This window comes from Calypte anna, chromosome 1 (genome assembly GCF_003957555.1).
Source record: "Calypte anna isolate BGI_N300 chromosome 1, bCalAnn1_v1.p, whole genome shotgun sequence".
NCBI classification, from domain to species: Eukaryota; Metazoa; Chordata; class Aves; order Apodiformes; family Trochilidae; genus Calypte; species Calypte anna.
The window spans coordinates 149,950,472-149,973,492 of NC_044244.1; the positions used below are offsets into that span (position 1 = coordinate 149,950,472).

Here is a 23,021-nt window from a genome sequence, read left to right on the forward strand (position 1 = left end):
CAGCTGCATTGCCTTGTTCAGCTTTCTGTGCTAATGTGGAACTTGTTTTGTTTTACACGCTATAGTTTTGCACAGTGAGTTTTCATGTATTATAAGAAATTGTCTTATGATCACTGATGATAATAAAGAAGCCTTTTTTCTAACACATTGTGTTCTGTCGTTGATAACAACTTGTTTTCATGGCCACAGCATTTATGGCAACTGTTCCCACGTGTATTACCTGGTGTTAATACAGTATGAGTTCAAACACTAGTGTTTTTCTCAGCTGTGACACCTGGGACTGACAAGAGGCAATGCAATTCCATTTTTTCAGCATTTACAGAAGTGTTGTTCTCTCTGAAATGATCTCTGCTGCTGCACAGAATCTACATCCAGTAAACCAAGGTGGGGAATATACCCATCAGCCAGCAATAATATGAAAATGTACACACCTGACCATCATCTTGCTTATTCCCTTAATATATCAGCTTGTAGGAACTGCTCACTGAGAGGAGCCCACACAGAAGCAGTCTGCATGAGGAGGATTGCAGATCATGGGAAGAACCCATGATGGAGCAGGAGAAAGATGGAGCAAGAGGGGGAAGGAACAGTACAGATGAAGTATTATTGATTGACCACAACACCTCCTTCTCTATCCCTCTGCATCACTTAGGCTGAGGAGGCAGAACAGGAGCAAAGTTCAGACTGAGAAGAAAGGGTGAGGGCCTGAGGAGAAGGTGTTTGTTGTTTTTTCCATTTTTTTCACCATCCTACTCCTAATTTGAAAGAAATTAAATTAATTTTCCCCAGTTTGAGTTGGTTTTGCCTGTGACAGTAACTGGTAAGCAATCTCTCTGTCTTTACCTCAACCCACGACCTTTTTTTATCTTATTTTTCCCTGCTATTCTGGTAAGGAGGGGGAAGCAAGAGAGCAGTCTGATGGGCATCTGGCAGCCAGTCAGGATCAAGACACAACCAATGGCATTTGCTTGGATGCAAATAACAGCTTCAATTAAAGCAGCTTTCTCCAGAATCACTTCCATTAAATTAATCTACAGTGCAAATCTGGAAAAAAAGTCCAAATGTAAAGACTGATTTAGTTCTTACACTTAAACGCTCTTCATTTTACTAACCCATCCTTTTTAATAGTAATTATGCTTATTCAAAGCTGCATATAAAATATGTGCAACACAAACCAGCTTTTTCAGAAAACATTAGGATAAAAGTATTTTCTAGCAAATTGCATCTCACTGCTGTCCTGGTTTGGGCCAGGATAAAGGTGATTTTCTGTCTTGTACTTTTGCTTTTAGCTAAGTCTCTTGTAAGCAGTTGCACTTGCTGAAATTAACAGCAAGTTTCTCAGTGTGTGCTTCTAGGACTGATAACACTCGATGTTTATAGTTACTGCTAGAGACTGGTATGCAGAGCCAAGGACACTGCTCAGCTCTGAGGAACATTTTACCCTCCAGAAGGAATAAAGAGGTCCCACCTGCAGCCCTCCTTTGGGGAGGAATGGACAAGACAGATGCCAGAATTGACCAAACAGAGTATTCCATCCCATATACATCATACTCAGTATCAATTTGAGGGATCACGAGGGCCAAGCCAGATTTTGCGCTTCCAGCTTCCGGCTGCCTGCCCTTCCTGTCTTTTCCTGCTTCCCTTCCTTCACCCGGCATCCTGGAAGGATTCTGTCCATTCGTCTGTCTGTGGTCCTGATCCGTGTCAGCCCATATCTGTGTGTTCCTGCCTCCAGTTCCCAACTGCTGTTGACTCCAGGAGTCCAGCCTGGACTTTCCCAGGGCTGCCCTGCAGCCTCGGTGGTGACGTGAGAGTTACTGGGGGGAAAGAGAGGAGTAACGTGGTTTCCATTTTATTGTATATTTGTATATATTTAGTAATTTTTTCCTATTTATCATTACTGTTTCATTAAAGTTGTGTAGTTTAGTTTCCAACCCATAAGTCCCTCTGCCTTATTCTCTCTCCTTTCTTTATCAGGGAGGAGAGAGAGATTAATAGAGAGCATCTGTTACTCGGCTTAATTGCCAGGCCAGTGTTAAGCCGTGACAACTGCAAAATACATTTTGTAAAGAAACTCAACAGCAGTTCTGCTGCTGTATAAGAACAGCACAAACCAGTATGACAACAATTTAATATCTAAACAGATACCTTTCACAATATCGGATATGTATGTATTCTGGTGGAGTTAGAAGATTCTACATGACTGAGCAAGGGCAGTCCCAAAACTTCTTAGTATAAGATTCACTGTACTGTATTAAAGCCTCATTAGATTAGTGATAGTCTTATTAGTCAACACTAATATCATCAAACAATCTGAATAGCATATGTCCTTCTGTTATATCACTTGCATTTTGGGTCATTATCAACCTGACCTGTGAGTGCAAAATATAGAATGAATAAGGCTGTTTCTATTTTAAGCAACTAAGGTTTGTATGCATCTCTGCAAAGTTCATTTATTGTTCCACACAAGAAAAAAAGATGCAGTTCTTCATCCACAAGAAGAAAGACTACACAAATCCAGATCCCATTAGGGAGGTCACTAGCAAGCTGCATTTCTAAATTCATTTCCAGCTATCATACAATAAGCGTCACGGTTGCTGTTGCATAACAATTGATTCTCTAAATGGGAAGGAAGAGCAACAACAAAATTAATCTGCAATACTGCTCCCTAAAAGAATCTGCTATTGAAAGTATTTGGAAACAAGCCAGCTGTTGAATTGGTGTTCACTCAAAATTAAGTCCATTTCCTATGCCACTTTTCTTCTCACTCCTCACAAGTCTCCACAGAACTTAGATGCTATTCAATTAAAACATGAAATTAGGCATTGACAGCTTCTCCTCACTGAAATAGACATTAAATTTAAGGATTTTGCCTCTTTCATAACAACAAAAAGCATACATAGTCCAAAGATGTCCCAAGACATTTGAATGAAAGCTTCTCCCAAAAGAGGCAGCCATCATACATTATTCAATACGTCACATCACAGCCATATATACAGTTTATAGGGTACTGCATCACTGCAAAAAGAGGGGATTTCTTATTCTCTGATTAAATTATAGAGGAAAGAATAAATGTTCAGCATTCACAGACTGACCCCAACGCTTCTGCAGAGCCCATCAAAGTTATTAAGATGTTGAGTGAATCCCATTGTGACTATACCACGGCCCTGAAGCCCTCTTCAGCTCTCTTGTTTGTCTCTATTTTATATCAATATATATATATACTCTTTCTTTTTTTAAATTTGAATTGGGAATTAAGGGCATCAGATGCTCCTTCTAACCTCCAGAATTGCTACTACCTCCATGGAGCAGGGAGACAAAAACATTTGTTTTCTTTGAGATCTATAGCCAAAGCATGGGGAAGTTTGAAAAGAAGTATTAAAAAATAAAATAATAAGTCATATTTAAGAGTCAAGGAGCATAAACAAGAAATTATAAACAGGAATAAATAACATCCTTTCCAAAGTTTTGCAAATAGTAATACAGATCAGATTTTCTAAAGTAAACACCACAAAATCTGTGCCCCAGATCATACTGTTTGACATAGCTATAATTCCTACAAAATCTGGAAATTCTCTTTCACTTGATAGTGTACTTAAAAATGAGAAGATAGAACAATGTTCCTGTTTCCCTAGCAGAAGCAGTTTTTATCAGATATAGCAGCAAGCAATTTAGGTGTAAAATAGGCTTTTGTAGAGAGCATCTGCACCATAATGAACACTTGCAGTGTCACTATCCACCTAAGAAGGCAGAAAAAGCTCTCTTGTTTTCTGTACCATTGCTGTCTGCACTAAATGGATAAGAATTTATAGTATCTCCCTGTTGCATCAATGTGTATGTTTTCTGATTGGGTACAGTGCAGTGCCTTATAAGAAACAGAAGAAGAAAAAATAGCAAACACAAATGCTGGAGATTTTACCTTTTTTAAAACTTAACTCTTCATTTATGCTCAAATCCTGCTTTAAAAAAATACTACACCAAAATGAGAATCATTTGTCCTAAATGAATGGGACTAGTGATGAGTGTTTAATAACTTTGGGAAAATAGTTGGTGACAACCAAAACAAACCAGGAAAAATGTTTTGGGGGTTTTATTTAAAAATTACTGTCAGGAAGGACTATGTGTTTGATGACCTGTTCTCAGTTTACCCCCTAAGCACCCCAGTTCTGTGAGATCAATTTGCTCAGTTTCATACTCAGCATCTCACTTTTTCCCTCTCTGCCTTCCACTTGTAAATCATATGTACACTTGAGTTTACATATCATATCCAGGACATGGAATGGTCATATAGGTCTCAGAAAGACCACCTGCATATGCCTTCATTATTATCAAATAAAAAGAAAAAAATCTTTTCACTCTCAATAGCTACAAAATAATCAGCCATCCTGCACTCTAATGTTGAAGAGTATTTTAAAAGGAGGTGGTTGAAACTCAAAATATTTTCCCATCTCACTTCTAGCCAATAATGTCTTCAAAGAAATGATGCCAGTATCTTGCATGAAGTGGTAAAACTCAAGTATTTAACATCTCTTTGGCACAAGCTAGCAGTCAGAGGGAGCTCAATACAAAGTAACAAGACAGCTCACAATAAATGTGAAATAGGCTTCTCTATCAAATAGGAACATCCTAAAGTGATAAGTCACTCTACTACTCTGCTATCACACTTTGCAAAAAAAGATGGAATTTTTCCAAGAGTTTGATTTCAAAAAGGCAGTAACAATGTATTAATTAGCAAAATAAAACGATAGGACATGACACATCAAATATGAAAGGGAGAGCCAACAAATCACTAGGGAAAAAATTAACATCAAGATCCTGGGCTATTCCGTTCCTCTAATAGTGTTCTAACTTTGGAAGAAACTAAAAAGTGAAAAAGTGCAGTAAAAATTAAATCTAGAGCTACATTAACATTTAGGTGTGCATTTGTTACATGAAAAAAAAATCCCCAAACCAGAACAAAACTTATGAAGCAGTCTTTCCTATTGCAACAAAAATAATAACTAGGCAGATTTGGAGTAAACACAGGAGTTCTACCACAAGTGAAGTTGAATGGCTGTTGCATAAAATGCACTGAAATTTTACTAAGCAATTACCTCTATAGGGCAAAGTACAGAAAAAAAATCAAGAGAAACAAGCAAACAAAAACCAAAACATCAACGTGATTTGAAAGTGAGTGTCCAAAACTATGTTACACTGAGGAGTGTATCAAACTAAGACCCTAAGTATCTGAGGCTGAATGTTGTATTCTTGAGAATTCTCTCATTCCATGAGAAAGAACTGAACTTCAGTCATCACCAGAGTCATTAGAATGTGTAAGTCATTAAATTTATAAAGCAGTTTGAGCTATCTAAAAGGCATAGGGATTTTAAATATTAGATTATTGTGAATGAGGAGGAAAACAGCCTCTCCTCCTTAGTGGGCTGCAATAAGATCAGAGGAATAGGATTCAAGTTGCACCAAGGGAGGTTTAGGCTGGATGTTAGGAAATATTTTTTCACTGAGAGGGTTTTCAGGCATTGGAATGGCCCAAGGCAATGGTGGAGTCACCATCCCTGGAGGCATTTAAAGGCATTTGGACCTTTGGTTCTTAAGGACATGGTTTAAAGTTAGCTTATGGTGTTGATCAAAGGTTGGACTGGATGGACTTGGAGATCTCTTCTAACCTAAAACATTCTGTGAGTCTGTAACAAGTGCAAACTTGGTATCAGTAATCTAAGGGAGGCAAGTGACACATCTTGCATATGACTGATTTTAAAACATGGTCCTTCCTACGTGCAGATGAGGACTCAGGTAATGCATTCCATCACCATTTCCAAGATGTACTTGAAAAGCTCTTACAAAAACACATATTAATTTGCCTCTGCTGTGGCACACTGATAAAAGCTTTAAAAACACAGCTGGGAAGTTTATTTGTTAGTATGACAAATCAGTGTCAAAACAAAATCTCATCTCTAGATTTTTGTAAAACTTTTGAGCTAGCTAGATAAGCAAATACTGGCATGACAAATCACCATACATACCACACTGTAATAATGACCAGTAGTAAAGGAAAAATTAGATTGCCAAATACTTTTGCAGATTGATAAAGTTGTGGCCTCTGTTTACTTACAGCAGGTGCCTCTGCAGATCACCAGAGGGAGATTTGGTCTACCTAATTTGTTAAAAATATACAGAGCCACCTTTTACTATGGCAAGTTTTTCTAAAACTAGTAAGTCTTATTTACACCTGTAAATGTGAGCTCCAAGTAATGCCTATTATTTTCAAAAGCATTATCTTTTTGAGATTGTCTTCTGAAAGACAAAATACACTGAACTCACCAAGGTCCAAGCACCTGTAATCACAGCACCAAAATATCACGTGTACTTCATAACCTCAGTATTTGCACTTTCAGGAAGAATAAACGAATAACGTTTTTAAATTATTGGAGAAGAAAGAAAAATAATTACCATTTCTATTGCTGCCATATGCAATTGACTTTGCTTATCATGACTGCCTATTTGAGTTATAGTTGCAGATTGCAGTACATAAGATTATATGCACTGAGCCCATTATTTGCCTACTGTGAAGATAAATTAATGAAGAAGAGTCCATCATTTACAACTTTTCAAAACACCAGTCTGTACAAGTAGGATTTTTACAAAAGAAGGTGACTTTGTCAAGCCACTTTCACCACTGACTGGTTCAGCAGAGTTCATGTTCATTCCTCTAATTGCACTTAGCTGCTGTGACACAAACCTGTGGAGTTCAGAGCAGATTAGAGCAGTCAGGGTCCAATGGAACCAACAAGTTCTATTGATTTTTGACAAATCCATTATTTACAGAAAAAGGAAGAGGATGACTGAGTCTCTCACAAAGAAGTGCCCAGAAGCTACAGCCTGCTGAGAGGAGATACTTTCACTTACACAACAAGTGGTTTAAAGTTTTTAAAAAGAATAGAATCTAGAAAACAGAGCATGTTTACATACTTTAAAGTCAATTCTTCTCTTGAAGTTTTTATTCACTTGTATATCTACCTTGCAAAAGAAGAGGATATACTAGGAGACATATTTTCTGTATGCAGAGCAGAATGGTCTTTGATCTGTTTTCTTATATAACACATTAAAGATGACCAGAAAGGAATCTTTAACATATCTATTCTTCTTTTGCTATTTGATAGTATTTAGTCATTTGTGCAATAAATATACACAGTCTGATTTTCTTAGTGCTCACTGGACCTGCCCTTGGGTGGGCTCCCCTTTACGTTCTGAATATTGACTTCCTTCTTGCCCTAATTCTGGGATTCTTGAAGATAAGGTAAATTTATTACAACTTGTGAGAAAGGGGTCATCTGCTCTGATAACAAAAAGAAAAGAAGGTTTCAGAAAACAACGAGGCTTTCTAACAGAATTTTTCTATCCTGGATTTACTCGGGTGAGTGGCTTTTTCTGGTATTAAAGGGCAAAATGTAATCAGCGTGTATTTTTCCATCTGATTTAAATTATGTATTCTAAATGAAAAACTGGTCATCCTCTTCAAATTAGTACTTTATAATTTAATAATTATCACATAATGAGATTTTTTTAAGAATCCCCTGAATGTTTCTACATGTGTACATAGGTATTAATGTCTGTATATGCTAACTATTTCTCCTCGGAAAATGATGCATTTCTAATTCGTGTGTTCAAATGGACAGCCTCTTGTCTCAGAAACTTCACATAAGGGTGAAATCCTTCAGATCAGACACCTAACCACAGATGTCTACAGCATTGATGCCAGCATGTGGGCAATGTGCCCAAACTCCTTTTATATTGGGCAAGACTGAAAAAACCCTTCCCTTCTTCTGAAGACTTGATACTAAATCTATGTATAACAGAAGCTTAAAAAAACCACATGCATGTGTCTGATTAAAGAACTGAATTCCACCTGTGAAAAAATGGCACAGGTTACTACTGACTACATATTTTAATGATTTTCACCCTTTGTATTGTGAGAATCACCAGAAGAAAAGCTTCTGATTTTTTTCATGTGTTGATATTTACAAAGTAGTAGAGGCTGTTCAGAACTGCAGACCTTGGTACCATGACAAGAAAGAAAATCAGGGTATACTCACCACTGGTACCCAGAACTCTGACTCTGGTTGACAAGGAAAAACCATATCCTATCATGACATTGCAAGACAGAAATGCTGCTTCAGTATCCTGCATCTTGAAATGTTTAAAAGCTGATATGAAAAGTCATATAAACCTGAATTACAATTAATTTCCTTTCTCCTAATTCAGAGAGCAAGTGGCTATACACAAAACACAATTAAATCACAAAAATGTATTAGTTTAGCAAACAAAGATAAAATGAAGTAGAATTTTTATAAGAATAAATACACTGCCTACACAAATAGCAAATTATATTTCACCCTGTCGGTCTGTGCCCCCTTAAGGCTAAATCAAAATACAAACTTTTCCAGATTTCAGGAAATGTTAGTTCTGAAAAGCAGAACAAATATCAGTTATTTTAACTTTGCAGTGCAGTCATACTCCTTGGATAAAGTCCTGGACTCCATGTATCTCTGAAGAAGCACCACAATCTATTGGGCTTCCCTCATTTAATCTCTCCATCATATGCATAATATTCATAGTTTTCAGATCACAATGACAAAATGGTAATCTTTTGTACTTGAATCTCTAATTTATGCTCACCATCCTCCTTTCCCAAGCAGTAAAAGGTAGAGAAGAAAGCTTTTTCTGCAGTTACTTGAGCTGTTTCATCTGAGGAAAAGCAGTTGTATGCCATGTCTCTAAGGAATTTATTTGATGCTCTCTTTATCCCCTGACCATATTCCATACTCAGAGCTGCAAGAAAGGAAATTATCCCAAAGAAAGATAACATATTTGGAGATTAGTAAGATTTACAATATGTAAATTATATGTCCTTCTTCCCAATACCTACTCTAGTCTTTTGGGACAAGGGCATATAAACTCTCAAAATGAAATACCTTATAATGAAATTGTTCTCTTCCACTCTCTTAGATCCTCACTCAAAGGGGAACAAGACAGCTCCCAATCTCTAGAGGAAACCAAGCCAATAAACTATACAGTTCAGATTTAATACCAAAGAAAGGCACTCCTGACATATGAAAGACCTTGAGACTTACCCAGTAAGATTTTAAATGTTTTCTTTGCACAGTAATTTGTAGCTCTTAATTGAGTCATAGCATCTCTTTGGAGGGAACATTGTATTCATTTTCTCACACTATAGTCACCATTTTAATAAGGAAAGGGAGACAAAAGCGTGCTGATGCTGGAGGGCTACAAAAGATATTTCTTTTAAGGAGGAAAGAATAATGATTGATTTTGAGCTTCCATCTGAATGGCAGATCTGTCAAAAAACAATCCTACTGATGGAAAAGAAATTTTTCTGGGGTTTTGTTTTTGTTTTTGTTTTTCTTCTCTATTTCACTCTTTGTTGTCAGAGATTAGCTATAGTTTACAAATAGAGAAGTAATAACCAAGATAATGTATCATGAATCTAATGTTCAGTAATGTTCAAATGGCTTGCAAATTAACTTCAGAAACTATGTTAGTATTTGTGTTTAAAAGCTACCAAGATGGAAAAATGAAGTTAAAACACATCTTTAGATGAAACTAAATGCAATAGGCAAGGAAAAGCTGTCCAGTTTCTCCTGTTACTCATGTTTGGGGAATGAAATGGAGAAGGGGAGTGGAGACCATATAGGTGCCAAGCTTGAATACCTTCCCTGAGGAGCCCCTCCTTTTAAGAGTGCAGATGAGAGGATACTGGATTAGATGGTCACTGACAAGAACTGTCAGTAAAACATTGCTTATCACTGAGTCTTCAGATCAGAGTGGAAACTTGTAATTTTAACCTGAATACAGAGTTATTAGCAAAAGAATTGTTTTCAATAGAATCACATTTTTGTCCTGCAGTTCTGGCTATCTGTGCAAGCAGGTACAGTATGCAACAAAAAAACCCTGTTTTTGAAAACATTAAAATACTGCAATTGTGTGCAGAACCATATTGGAATTGACTGCCTTGTAAGCCTTAAATTTAGTACCTCACATATCCATGTATCAGGTAATGAACACCAACTCTTTTAGCAAGCACACTACTTTTTTGAAACTTTCAAGTTTTTCCGTCTGGCATCTAAACAAAAAACCTCACAGCAAGACTGCTTACAAATGAACTCAGATTTTGTAAAGAGGGAAGAAGAAAATTATGTTTTATTGTTTTTTAAGTATATACATTCAGTTAATATTCCTAAATTATACTGTTTGTTCTTCTGTTCACTTACTGCAAAGCTCACCTGTGGTACCCACAGGTACAAATGACTGAGCTGCCAGATGCTTACCTCCTATACTCATCTACCATATGCAAACCTTTTAATAAAAAAAAAATATTAATAATTGAAGTGAGACAGAGGTCAAGCAGTTTTTTTGGTGTTGACGTGCAAGTAGCAGGAACATGAATTAACATTTAATCTTTATAGTGCAGAAAATAAATACTTTATTAGAGTGGTCTTTAATACTATATTATGTCTTTAGATAAAAGCAGCTTACCTGAATAACGTGTTTCAGCTTGTCAATAATTTGATTTATTACAGGATCTGTCCCCTTCACTTTTACTTCTGGATTCGAAGACTGAGCTTTGATTCCACTGCCAACCACACGATGAGTATAACTAGTTTAATACACAAATACACATACAAAAAAGGGTTTAGTAAGTTATTCTATTTTCAGAGTCATCTTCCAGTTCACATTAACTCTCATGGCACCAGCATTCCACTTTAATAAGATGCATTAATTTTGTGCATATATTTTTTGCAGAAAAAAAATACAGCATAATTTAATTCAGCAAGTAACTACACAAAGTTGTATTATTTATTATAGCTTTAATTTTACTACAAACTTTAAGAAGAAAATAGTAATCTACATTTCAAAGCAAGAAACAATCAGCCCAATGCACTTTGTGTGTGTGTGCAGAGTCTGTTCTCCATTTTGGTTTTGCTAAATACAAACAACACTGCCTAAATGCATGACATTCCAGAATTGTGAAACAAATTCCAGATTCTACACACATTGTATGTTCAGAACTACACTTAAAGTTGCCTAGTTTTTTTGTTAATACACATGCAGATAGTTCATTTATTGCAGCACAACAGCCAAATTGTGTCTGAATTATTTACCACTATGTAATATACTATGACAAAGTAGGCCAAGGTTTACTTAATAGGTGTTAAAAAAAGAAGCTATAGAAACCACATATATGTTCATTCAAGAAAGAACTGCTGTAGTAAATAGAACATTCTTTCAAATATATCAAAACTCAAAATACTGAAACTAAAATTACCCACCTATCAGAATTCTGTGGCTTATGAAGATGGAATTCTTCAACTTCCCACGTTATATGTAACACTCAAGTTATACAAGAAAAAATTAGTATCTACTTTCCCATCAGAGGTACTGTACATTATGCAAATACCTTCCATATGTTAGGTTTTGTCTGCATACTCTACAAGAGGATAGGGCTATACATCTCTGTCTCAAAATTATTTTGCCAGCTGTTACACTGTAAGAAAAAGAAAGGAAAGAATCCTATCAGGACTGGAGTAAAGAAATGCCTAATTCCTGTCTATTAGATCTGCATATGACTACAGACAACACAGCAGATTCCAATTTTGCAGAATCTGTTTTATGAAAAACATTGCAGGTCCTCTTAGGCCTGCAGAAAACCTTCCATGTGTGCTAAAGAAGGAACACGGTTCATTAAAGCAGGGTTGCCACACAACAGGAGTATTTTATCTTTGATCTTTTTTTTCACATCACCTTAAGTGAGATGGAGGATAATTCTAAGGAAGCATACATGGACTCAGATACCATTTCTAAAATTACATTGACCACGCTCACAGATATAAATTAACCCTGTCATGCAAAATGACAAAAGGCCCAGAGAGCACAATTTGCCTTCTACGTGTACACAGAAATTAGTAGCTCCTCTAGGCATTATGAGAAGATATTTTTTGGACTACAAATTCCACAAAATGCTTCAAAAGTGAACTAGATCTGAAGCTCAGCAAAATTTTCCCCAACTTTTAAGAGCCACAAGTCTTTCATCACTTAAGTCCTTCAAAGCATTTGATTTCATAAAGTAAATAATGAAATTCTAGACCTTCTACATACAGCACTCTATGTGCTATTTAAGGCAAGTGTACTCCCTTCTGCACACAATGAAGTTCACTGGAAGTAGATTTTGTATCAAATTTAAACTTAATTATGTATCAAGATCTCACAGCACTGATCATTTGGGATTAGTCACAAGTTAAAGATTCCAGCTTTATTCATTCTTTGAGAAAACAGTCAGCAGTATCTAATATTTAGGACATACTGCATCAACTAATGGTAAATACTAAAAATAATAAGCCCATTCCTAAAATCCATTATGGAACCTTTTACTGATTCACCAGACATACTATTACTTGGAACAGATGTTCCTGATGCACTATCAGGACTGCAAGACTTAATGCACTTAATGTAATTCACTGGAACATGTAGTTGAAATGAGTTTTTGAAAATCACCATAGCACTGTTGAATACATTGTGTACATGAATGGTTCATATTCTTCATAAAGTGGTATTTTGGTTTATAGCAGACAGCTTTTTGTACTGTCTTGTAGTGATGGAGCAAGTTGCCACCTTGTCATAATGAGGTAAAGCTTTCTATAGGGATGGGTAGAAAATCTGCAGCCTCCCTGCTAGACTAGTGGGAATGTTTAATGCAGTAATTTGAGCAAGGTCAACAAATCTTCTGGTAGCTTCTAAGGATAAATAAAAAACAAAACAAAAGAAACAAACCCTGAAAACCTTCTTCAAAGTTTTCTTCAAAAACCTTCCTTTTACAATCAATTGTCTTAATCAAAACAGTTAATTCAAGATGGAATTCCTTCCTTTCCATTTCAAGATGAACACCACTGCACTCACCAAATAGGCAACTGGTTTAACTCAGCACACTGATTTAATACAGCACAGCAATTTCTCTTCATACAAGATAACAGAGAAAAAGAAAAAACAAAAACATTAAAGGTTAGGGTTATCCTTTCTATAATGCTCCCATTTTCTGTTTCACAGCATGTAAAACATTTTCACTGTCTTTCACCCAGAATTCTTCAGTTAAATAACTTTTTTCAGAAGCTTCAAACCCAACTATTACACGTTTGCTTGTGGACTGTATAACTTTGTGAAAAATAATGTCCTTTTTCTTTCATAATACAATTGATGATTCTGTAATCATAGAATGTCTAGTGTTGCAAGGGACCTTAAAGATCAGCTAGTTTCAATCCCCCGTCCCATGGGCAGGGACACCTTCCACTAGACCAGGCTGCTTAGAGCCCCATCCAACCTGGCCTTGGACACTTCCAGAAGCGGGGCAGCCACAAATTCTCTGGGAAACCCATGCTAGTGTCTCACAACCCTCACAGAAAATAATTTCTTCCTAATGTCTAATCTAAATCTACCTCCTTTCAGCTTGAAATCATTACCCCTTGTCCTATCACTCCATGTTCTTGCAAAAAGTCCCTCCTCAGCTTTCCTGTAGGCCTCCTTCAGGTACTGGAAGTACTATAAAGTACCCTAGGTGGGAGTGGGTGGATGCACCTGGAGGATCCTGTGGCCCAATGGGAAGCCCATACTGGAGCAGGCTCCTGGGAAGACCTGTGTACCCATGGAAAGGAGCCCAGGCTGGAGCAGGCTTGCTGGCAGGAATTCTGAACCCATAAGTGACCTACCCTGGAGCAGTCTCTCTCTGAAGTCCTTTCTTCTCATGGAAAGGATCCATGCTGGAGCAGTTTATGAAGGACTGAAGAGGAAAAGCAGCAGAGGCAATGTGATGAACTGACTGTAGCATGACACTCTGCCTCAGTGTGCCTGCCTCAGTTTCCCTTTGTGATTCAATTGCTCTTTCTCAGCTTCACTGCCCTTAGCCTGGTATTGGAGAGTTTCCACAGAAAGCAAAGGGCATAGCAGACTCTGAACTGGTAACAATCTTGGAAGCACAAAAAAGGCCAAGTTCAAGTTTGTGGCATCAGCTGCTCTCTTGTGTTGAAAAATAGAGAACAGCTTAACCACAGCTAGTCTAAACAGAAACCAAACAAGAATGGATAGGTAAATCAAAGAATTTGAAGAGTTTGCTTAATGGGGGAAAAGGCAATTATTTGTTTTTTCCTTGGTTTCCCTTTTGTTCTCCAATAGAGGATTTTGGAGGTATGGGTTAGTAGTTAAATGACAGCAGCCAATTACTTTATTCTCTAAGAGGCTAATCCCGTCTTTGATCAGAGAGAATCCTGTGCATTTTCCTTAGAAGATGTCCTCAAACTTCCCCTCCAGTGGGGATGCCTGCTCGAGTGATTGCTTCTGAAGAGGATGAGACCAAGGGACATTGGCTGTAAGAAGTATCAGTTCCCTATATATGAATTCTTATGCATATCTTCATTAGCTTATTTCAAATATTAAACCATTTTGACTTTTAAGCTTTGGAATAATAAGGCTTGAGGAACCTTATTTAAACATAAGAGAGAATATTGCAATCATTGTATTGCCACATTTCCTCAAGATATGTTTTAATAATTTTTCTAGTTTTAGTGTAAGACCTATTAATAAGTAAGTTGCTAACACTCAAACAATTAGCCTACTCATAGTAGTTATCGATCATTTGGTTATTTCTGTATTTTGTTGTTAATGTGTCTTATTGTTTTGATACCTTGATACCCTAATACTGTGATATCCTAACATTTGAGAATTCTGATTCTTGCTTTCTAGTCTAATTTTTAAGATCTTTTACTAATTACAATAAATACTGGGTTTGTACATATACATCTCATCTGTTATCTTGTCCCATATGGGACACTGACCCCTGTTCCCTGTCCACTCAGGGGGAAGAGGTACTGAGTGAAGCTGAGTCTGGGAAGAAGGCAGGAATGGGGGGAAGGTGTTTTAAGGTTTGGTTTTGCTTCTCATTCTCCTACTGTAATTTGGTTGAAAATAAATTAAATTAATTCCCCAAATCAAATCTGGTTTGCCTGTGCCAGCAATTGCTGAGTTATTTCCCTGTCCTTATCTTGACTCATGAGCCTTCTGTTCTATTTTTCTCCCCCTGTCCAGCTGAGGAGGGGAAGTATTAGAGCAACTTGGTGGGCACCTGGCATCCTCTCAGGGTCAACCCACTGCATCAAATTTGACAATGTTCTCTTTGTGTATCAGTTCACAGCATAAATGTTAACATTTTTCATGTGATGCTGCATTGCTAAATGACAGCAGTCTCAGTATAAAATCACCAAATGTGAAAAACTCAACATGCTGAAGCAAATGAATGCATATGTTTGTATTTTTCGCTGTTATTGGAAATCCTAAATCATATTAAATTTGCTTTCATTACAAAGTGGATCTGGCTTTGATCAAATGATATTAAAATCTATCATTTAACCTTGCATCTTCTGTAATTACAGGTTCTGACAAGTCACAAGGCAGGTTGAAAACATTTTTTTTTCTTCAGGTGTATAATAAGGCAATGACAAAGGCTTATGAAGTATTGCTTTATTGACTCTTATCATAAAAGTAAGATTATTAATTTTTGTTTAATCTTTTGCTGCTTGAAATGATGACTTTTGCATCCAAAAATTATAACCTTACTTATATTTTGTTATTTTCCACATATCATTGTGTTTAATTAAGAAATGCCTATAAATCTAATATCTGCAAACATTCTAGTATGGACTAAATAATCTGTCAGAGCTAAATGAGCTATTGGGAATCTGAAGCATGGTACACAAAACTTCATCCCTGTAGACTTTCATTTACATGCAAAATAAGTTTCCCTTTAGTTGAGGTGGAAAATACAGAAATCTGAGGCTCTTGGTCTGAGACATTTCATTCATTATAAAGTTTTAATACATCATTAATCACTTTCTGTTTCTTTTACTCCTAATGTACAAGTAATGGAAAAAACATTTTAAGGATCCCCACAGAGGTAGCCTGACTTGAGCAAGTGCTGCTTGGATTTGAATCCTGGGGAAAAAAAAGATGACGAATTTCTTGCTAGAGAAGTAATAGACCCACCATCTGTGCTCATTTCAGTGCAAGTATGGTAATGTATCACATCACTTTAATAGGCAGACTTGGTCCCTAAGTACTATTCATTTTCATCAACACTAGGAAAAAAAAACAAGCACCAATACATTTGTATTCTATAAACATGTTTTAAAGTGATGAATAACAAGGTACCCATTTTCTGAGTTCAATATATGAATATTCGTATAAATTTCCTAATATTCTCTGTTGTAGCTATAAATACAGTTTGTGGGTTTTACATTTGATTGTATCAATTTCTCTGTTAAAAGACAAGATCATATTTCATTGCCATCACTGATTTTTTGCTACATGAAGTTGGAAAAGCTATTAGAATTAATGAATATATCCCTTCTCATAAGAATTAGACATTCTGGACATGGTGCTTAGGACACATCTGTATCTTCATACATCTGCAACATAAATAATAATCTATAATTATAATAATATTATATTGTGATGACAACAAACACTGATACAACATACTTATTGTCGACATCATGATTTTCCATCCCCTCATCCTAGCTTTGTTGAGTAACATCAGAAGATAGAGTAAGAAATCAATGCTAAAAATGTATCTGAGCCATAAAGTTTTGCTCTAGATCCAAACTTCTCCAGAGTTCAACTCCCAGTGCTAGCAGTGTGTTTCTTTAGACTTGTTGCTCTTTAAATTCACTGCTATTTATCTCTGCTCTTACTTCAGTAACTCAGTTCTTGGTTAGTAATAGATTAATTTCAAGTAAATCTAGCCATATTGAGGGCTGCCTTTCATACAGCTAACAAGGAACTCTTAATAAGCCCATTATCTAGCTACAAAAAGTAGAAACAATAATTATGTAAACAAACAGGGAAAAAATTTAGTTGTAAAAATCTATTTCAGTGCTTTAAAATTGAAATGCCTGCAGTTTTTGAAAGTGGAACTGTGATATGCAGATGTGCATTAGAAATGAAACTTGAGCAGAAGCAGAAAATACATAAAAATTCAAGCTTCATCCAGACTGTTTGTAAATAGTACAATCATTTCAGTTTAATCTCATTGCAACTAAAAGTTACAATGCCTACTTGTTTTCTGGAGAACCACAGAGACATGGACAATTTCACCTACTTAGGAACAGGTACTGATGAACTCAATAAGAGTTTCAAAACCCTAACCTGAACTTGAGGGGTCAATACCTTTGATAAGTGATAAGGATGATCCAAACTGGCAGTGTGGATAGTCTGTTGCTAAATATAAGCCCCAGAGATATCCTCAACATCCTTCCCCAGATACTATTTCTGCTATTCTGGGCTCTTTTCTTTCCAGTCTATAACCTTTCTTTTTGTTTTTTGGTTGGATTGATTGGTCAGTGTTGTTCAGTTGCAACCTGACCTTGAACACTGAAGCAAGGGGGAGGGCTTCCTACTGAGGTTGTCGAGACATAGCAGCATGGCTTCTGGATCACAGCAGCAAAGCATAGCCCTGCCACTTGAGGAAACACAAGGAAAATGAGGGTATATGAAGACTTTGAAGACCAACAGTGAGTCTGAGGGACATACAAGCAGCGCAGTAATTCACTAGACATGATAAGCAGATACCTCAGTAAAAGGAAATAGGGAGGGAGATAAAGTTAAGATGGAGTTGTTTCTAATAATCTGACATAAAATACTTCAGTATCATGATTTCATATTTAAAAAAAAAACAACAACAAAACAAGAGAAACAAAAAACTGAAAAAAAACCTTGTGCATTTATGCCTTCATCATAAATAAGAACTTGTGACATAGTGACATAAATATTTTTAGAGCCAAGACAAAGATTGCATAGCCATGAATAAGCTCAGATGAAGTCTCAGGTGTGCTTTGACACTCCCTAAAGTTTGCTACTGTAGGACCCGCTCAGCTGTGGAAAACCTGTATCTTTCAAGTGCAGGAAGATTTTAAATTGCTAAATACCTTCCAAAAAATAAATACTGTTAGATCAGAATACTAAGTATTATCTAGCCTTGGTAATGAGGGCCATGATCCTTAAAATAAGCATGAAGAGTATTCACAGCAGTGAGATATTTAAAAAAACTGATTTTGTATTAGGTTGAAAGACAAGGTGCATTTTACCTTAAACACAGCATATGTATAGCAGTATACATTGGAAGTATGTGTATATGCAAAATTTCTAAACATCTTGGTTTAAAAGTCATCAGACTGCCCCAGTATTTGGGTTGTATATAGGTTTAACATGATACAAATCCATAACACAGACCTACATAACTTCTCTCCCCTACCTACCCAAAAAAAAGAGAAATATTCCTCGGCAGTTCTAAAAATCTGGGAACTGCTGTCTCTGGAAGCTCTAAGTCTACCATCATGATTTCAATGTTCTGTAGAGTCTGATCAAGAGTCTATCACACATGGACATGTTCTATTTCCATGTCTTATATCAGAAGAGCCCAGCTTCAACAGGAGAAAGAGAATGCCCTAAGGTTTTCAGAAAACTTTTCTACTAAGCAATCATTATTGGCTGACATGACATCAAATGACAGATTTGCCAGGTAACTGCTCCCTACCAAACACTGTGGTTTCTTATTGTCTTTTTAATGAAAATGATCCCTTTGAATGAAAAACAATTAACTCAGAGCCACTACAGACTTGAGGTTTCTTTTCATCACAGACCAGACTGTTGGTGAACTAAGAAAGTCTCTATGTACACTTCCAGAAAATTATTTTTCTGCATGTCCTCATAGTCCTGGGAATTTCTGCAGACAAAAATGTAGGTCAAGAGAGTCACTTCCTTCAGCTACTGGCAAAAAAATCCCCAACCAAACAAAAAACATCAATACAAGCTCCTAACAATAAAATTCTTTTTAAAAACGCATTTAAGCTTGGAAGACTGCACAGAAAAGCATGTAAAAACTACCCTCTTGTAATCCAAATGTGTTTGGATTTTCTGATGATAATTTATTTTTAGCACTATAATTATATGTTTAGAAAAAAAGCTGATTGCATATACAATTGTTAAATTTACAGAAAATGCTTATTTTTGAAAACAACCAAATAAAAATCTTGCTACTTGTGCATCAGACAAAACCAAGTTCCTGTAATCATTTAGTCTAAAACATATCTAATCAAAGAGAGGTATTTAATTTTTCATCATTGATCAGACCTGCACTGCTAAAGATTAAAATAGCAGGTCAGCCTTCAGGATTTTCTTCACTTGAAAACTAAATGACAGGTCTTTTAAATACTCCTTTTTAAAGAAATACTTCATTTAACACTTGCTTATTTGGAACTAGGTTCTCAAAATAAGACAAATAACACTGAAGTATGTAATAATGTAACTTTACAGAGCTTTCCACAAGATCTCTCTTAATGAGTTTCCAAGTGTGACCTAGACCTTATTTTGTGCATCACAAAATCTATCAAATCAATAATTTCCATTATGCTCTAGTCCTCAAATCACTTTTCTAAAGCTCAAAAAAAATGACAATGGTCTCTCATGATCGTACTTTGAACACCAAAAATTTTGACAGGATTTTAAATATAGTGCTGGAACCCAGTTCATCACAGTTTTGATATTAGCTGTGCCTTCCAAGAATAAGTTCTCAGTAAGCAAAAAGAAGTGCTAATAACTCCATGTCCCAAAGGCTTCATTAAACAGAGAGGTCTCCCTCTGGTGACTTCCAAAAACACAAACTTCTCTTCAGTAGAGATACATTTATATTCCTAGAAAATTTGTCTTCAAATTTGTCTTCTTCTCACGAGCTTCTCTCACACATTTAGAAGGATTGCTTTACTACACATCTGAAATTCAGTACAAGCTGTGTGCCTGGTAAGTAAGACTATTATTTTTGCAAAGAATGCAACTTCTACTGAAGTGAAAACTATTAAAGGTAAGATTTTCTTCAGAACAAAAAATGCTATAATCCTCACACTGAAAATTCATGTTTTGATGCTTTGTTCCAGCACAGCAAATAATTTCTGATCTCACTCTAAAATGAGCAATAGCACAGTTATAAAGCTTTAAAATACACCAGATTTGCCTGTATCTGCATTAGCTCGTCGAGGTAATCTATTTAAAGCTAAGGTTATAGAAAATATTTTTTTAAATTGCATGTTTTCTTGCTGATTTTCCTTCTTCTTTTTCTTGGAAATCATCTGAATGTAGCAGTTCACGCTAACTCAAAGAATTTTAGAACAATCCTGCCAGAATGTTATGAAAGCTTAAATACTGAAACTGCTGTTATTTCCTGCTGTGAATAAAATTTCTTATCTGTTTCAGGGAATTTGGGTTTTTTTTGCTTCATAATTTCATCTTTACACAGTTTCAGAAATTGAAAAACTTTTGAAGCATTCTCACTTGAAAGATACCACGGAAATTAGTCCTCCTGTCAATGGTAACCACTGTTACAGTTACCTATGTTACATATCGCAGCAGTGCATTGCTAAATTCGTGTCACTATTCTTACATATGATGCAAAGGGAACACCAGGAAGAGCAAGACAAAACACCCCAGACAACAGCTATGTTCTACTAAACAGAAAAACATAAGCTCTGTCAAGCATCACTGACTGGTGTTGGGAATTCCTCATTCCGAAGCTGTCTAATATTCTCCACAGAAGCAAAAAAAAATAAAAAAAGCATCTGAAGGGAGGTGCTATCAATCTGTAATGCACCTTAACAAATAACTGTGTTCTAGTAATTGCAAGCTCCACTGAAGAGAAAAGAACTGAAGGAGAGCTTAGAGACATATATTTCATTTAAACTAGGTACCTTGGGTAAGTCACATGTTTAAAATTGAGAAAATAAATTCTTATTACATTAGAAAATAACTAAAAAACAGACATTCACAAGAGCACTAAATCTAGATAAATACAGGCAAAAATATCCCCTTCTTCTTGTAGTAATCTTAAAATCTTCTTACAACCTTAATAATTCTACTGTACCTCATTTGAAGCAATGAAATGTGAGATATTAATTATAATAAACAAGCATATAAATGTTTATAGCAGATAGCTGGCAAAACAAAAGGAATTGTCGTGGGAAAAGAATTCAAACATCTTGGAAACACAAACTGATTGAGCCTAATTAGTTAAAAATTGAGAAACCTGCTTTCTCTGTAGAGCTTTATATTATCACTGCTTCAAAATGGCAAAAGGGTTATGGAACTATCGTGCCATGTAGGACACAAGACCTTGGAGACTGAGGTCTGGTATTTCATATTTTCTCCAATGTTTTAGTGTTCAAACAAAAGTATCCTCTAGGGACTTGGAATGTACCTTATTACTTTGGGATGATACCTAACACAATGCTGGCATGGTCAATATTTACCTCACAACCCCATGGGGATTAGACCATTACAAATTATGTCAAAGGTGCACTCTCACAATCCATTCTTTTTATTGAGTGGTTTGTTTTTTCTGAAGTAATTTATGGAAAATTAGCAGAAAATAACAGTTAAGTTATGGTGAAGGACTCCCAAGCAGATAATAAACCTGAATACAATTTATTGACAAAAGAAAAGAAGGTTATTGAGTAAATAAAGGTCATATGAAGGAATCAGCCCAAGTTGCTGTGCAATGCCAAGAGTGAAATGCTGTTTCAGCAAATTCACTGCCATGGGCCACTTGATAGACCTTTTCCTCTTTATTCTACACAGTCAAATTCCGTGTGGCAGTGCAGCTGCATTTTACTGGCCCTTTGTGTTCCCAGAGTACACTCAAGAGTAAAAAATTCATGCATTAAGAATAAATCATTTTAAGTGGCCTACCCATCTCTGTGCCTTTAAATTCATTCGTCCCAATTTGTCCAAAAGTGCATGAATGACAACGCTACAAAATAGAAGCAATGACACATAACAGACACATGATGTGTTTCATGTTAAACGTTTTATAAGTTCTGTGTCCTTGATATGAATTGTGTGATGCTTGTTTTGTTTTCACAAATGACATGCTTTTATCCACTTTTCAATACTGTAAAATCCTAAAGAATACAACATGATCTTGAGGAGAAACATGTTTAGTTCTCTCTTTATTCAGACCAGTTTTACACTTACATAAGCATGCTTAATTCATGGGCATTTGTGTGGGTGGAAAATCAATCCTCAACTGATTTTACTGTACAATTTGGACTGGTTTCATTTTTATACAAAGTGCTTCTTCTCAGTGTGCAATGAAGAGCTGGTGTGAAGAACAAACACAGGAGCTATGGATCAGAAGCTCTGGAGCATGCTCTACACTATTAAATAATAGATTCAAGCATTACAGTATAACGCCAGTTACGTGCCAGTGTTACTTTATTGGAAATTAAGTACTTTTTAGTCTGCCATATCTTATCAATTAAAATTGAATAAAGGTTTCATCCTGCTCTGATCCGTAGCCAGCCTTATACCAAAAATAAATATGGTTGCCTTAATCCTTTTCTCTCTCCATATTAAGCATGATGGGCAATTTTTAAACTATTACAGGATGAGCCACTTCATATGCACAAATATCTTCAATTTCAGAAGTCACTCCTTGCAGAGTAATCAACTGAAGTGTCTGGAGAACAATGAAAGGTTGTCTCTGGAGATAAAAAGAAGGTTTTTTTAACCAGCCTATTAAGGCACATGTATCCTTCATCTTGGATTTTGTTAGACAAAATCACATCAGCATCATAAAAGCATGCTTTAAATTCACATTCTTAGTATCAGTCAGAATATGAATAATGTAAACACTACATGCAAAGCACATCATGGTACAGGGGACATAAGAAGGGATAACAACCCATGCAGGAATTTTTCAGGAATGTGTGTCTTCCACAACATTTCAGCTCAATGGCTCTTGCATGCATGTATGATGTAGCACCATCCTTTAATATTTCTTTCAAAATATGAGCTGATTCTTTGTCCTTTGTGGGTAGAACCAATAAATTTATGAGCCAAGAAAGCCTTCACAGCTATTATTA

At 36.1% G+C, this 23,021-nt stretch overlaps 1 protein-coding gene across 1 annotated transcript in view; it reads right to left on the reverse strand.

Annotated features, from left to right (window-relative positions):
• GPC5 (glypican 5) overlaps positions 1-23,021 on the reverse strand; it is a 661,644-nt gene that overhangs the window by 426,134 nt on the left and 212,489 nt on the right. Inside the window, exon 6 of the mRNA XM_030459284.1 lies at positions 10,552-10,672. Within this exon, the coding sequence (XP_030315144.1) occupies positions 10,552-10,672 (121 nt within the window). The remainder of the gene's footprint in view (positions 1-10,551; positions 10,673-23,021) is intronic.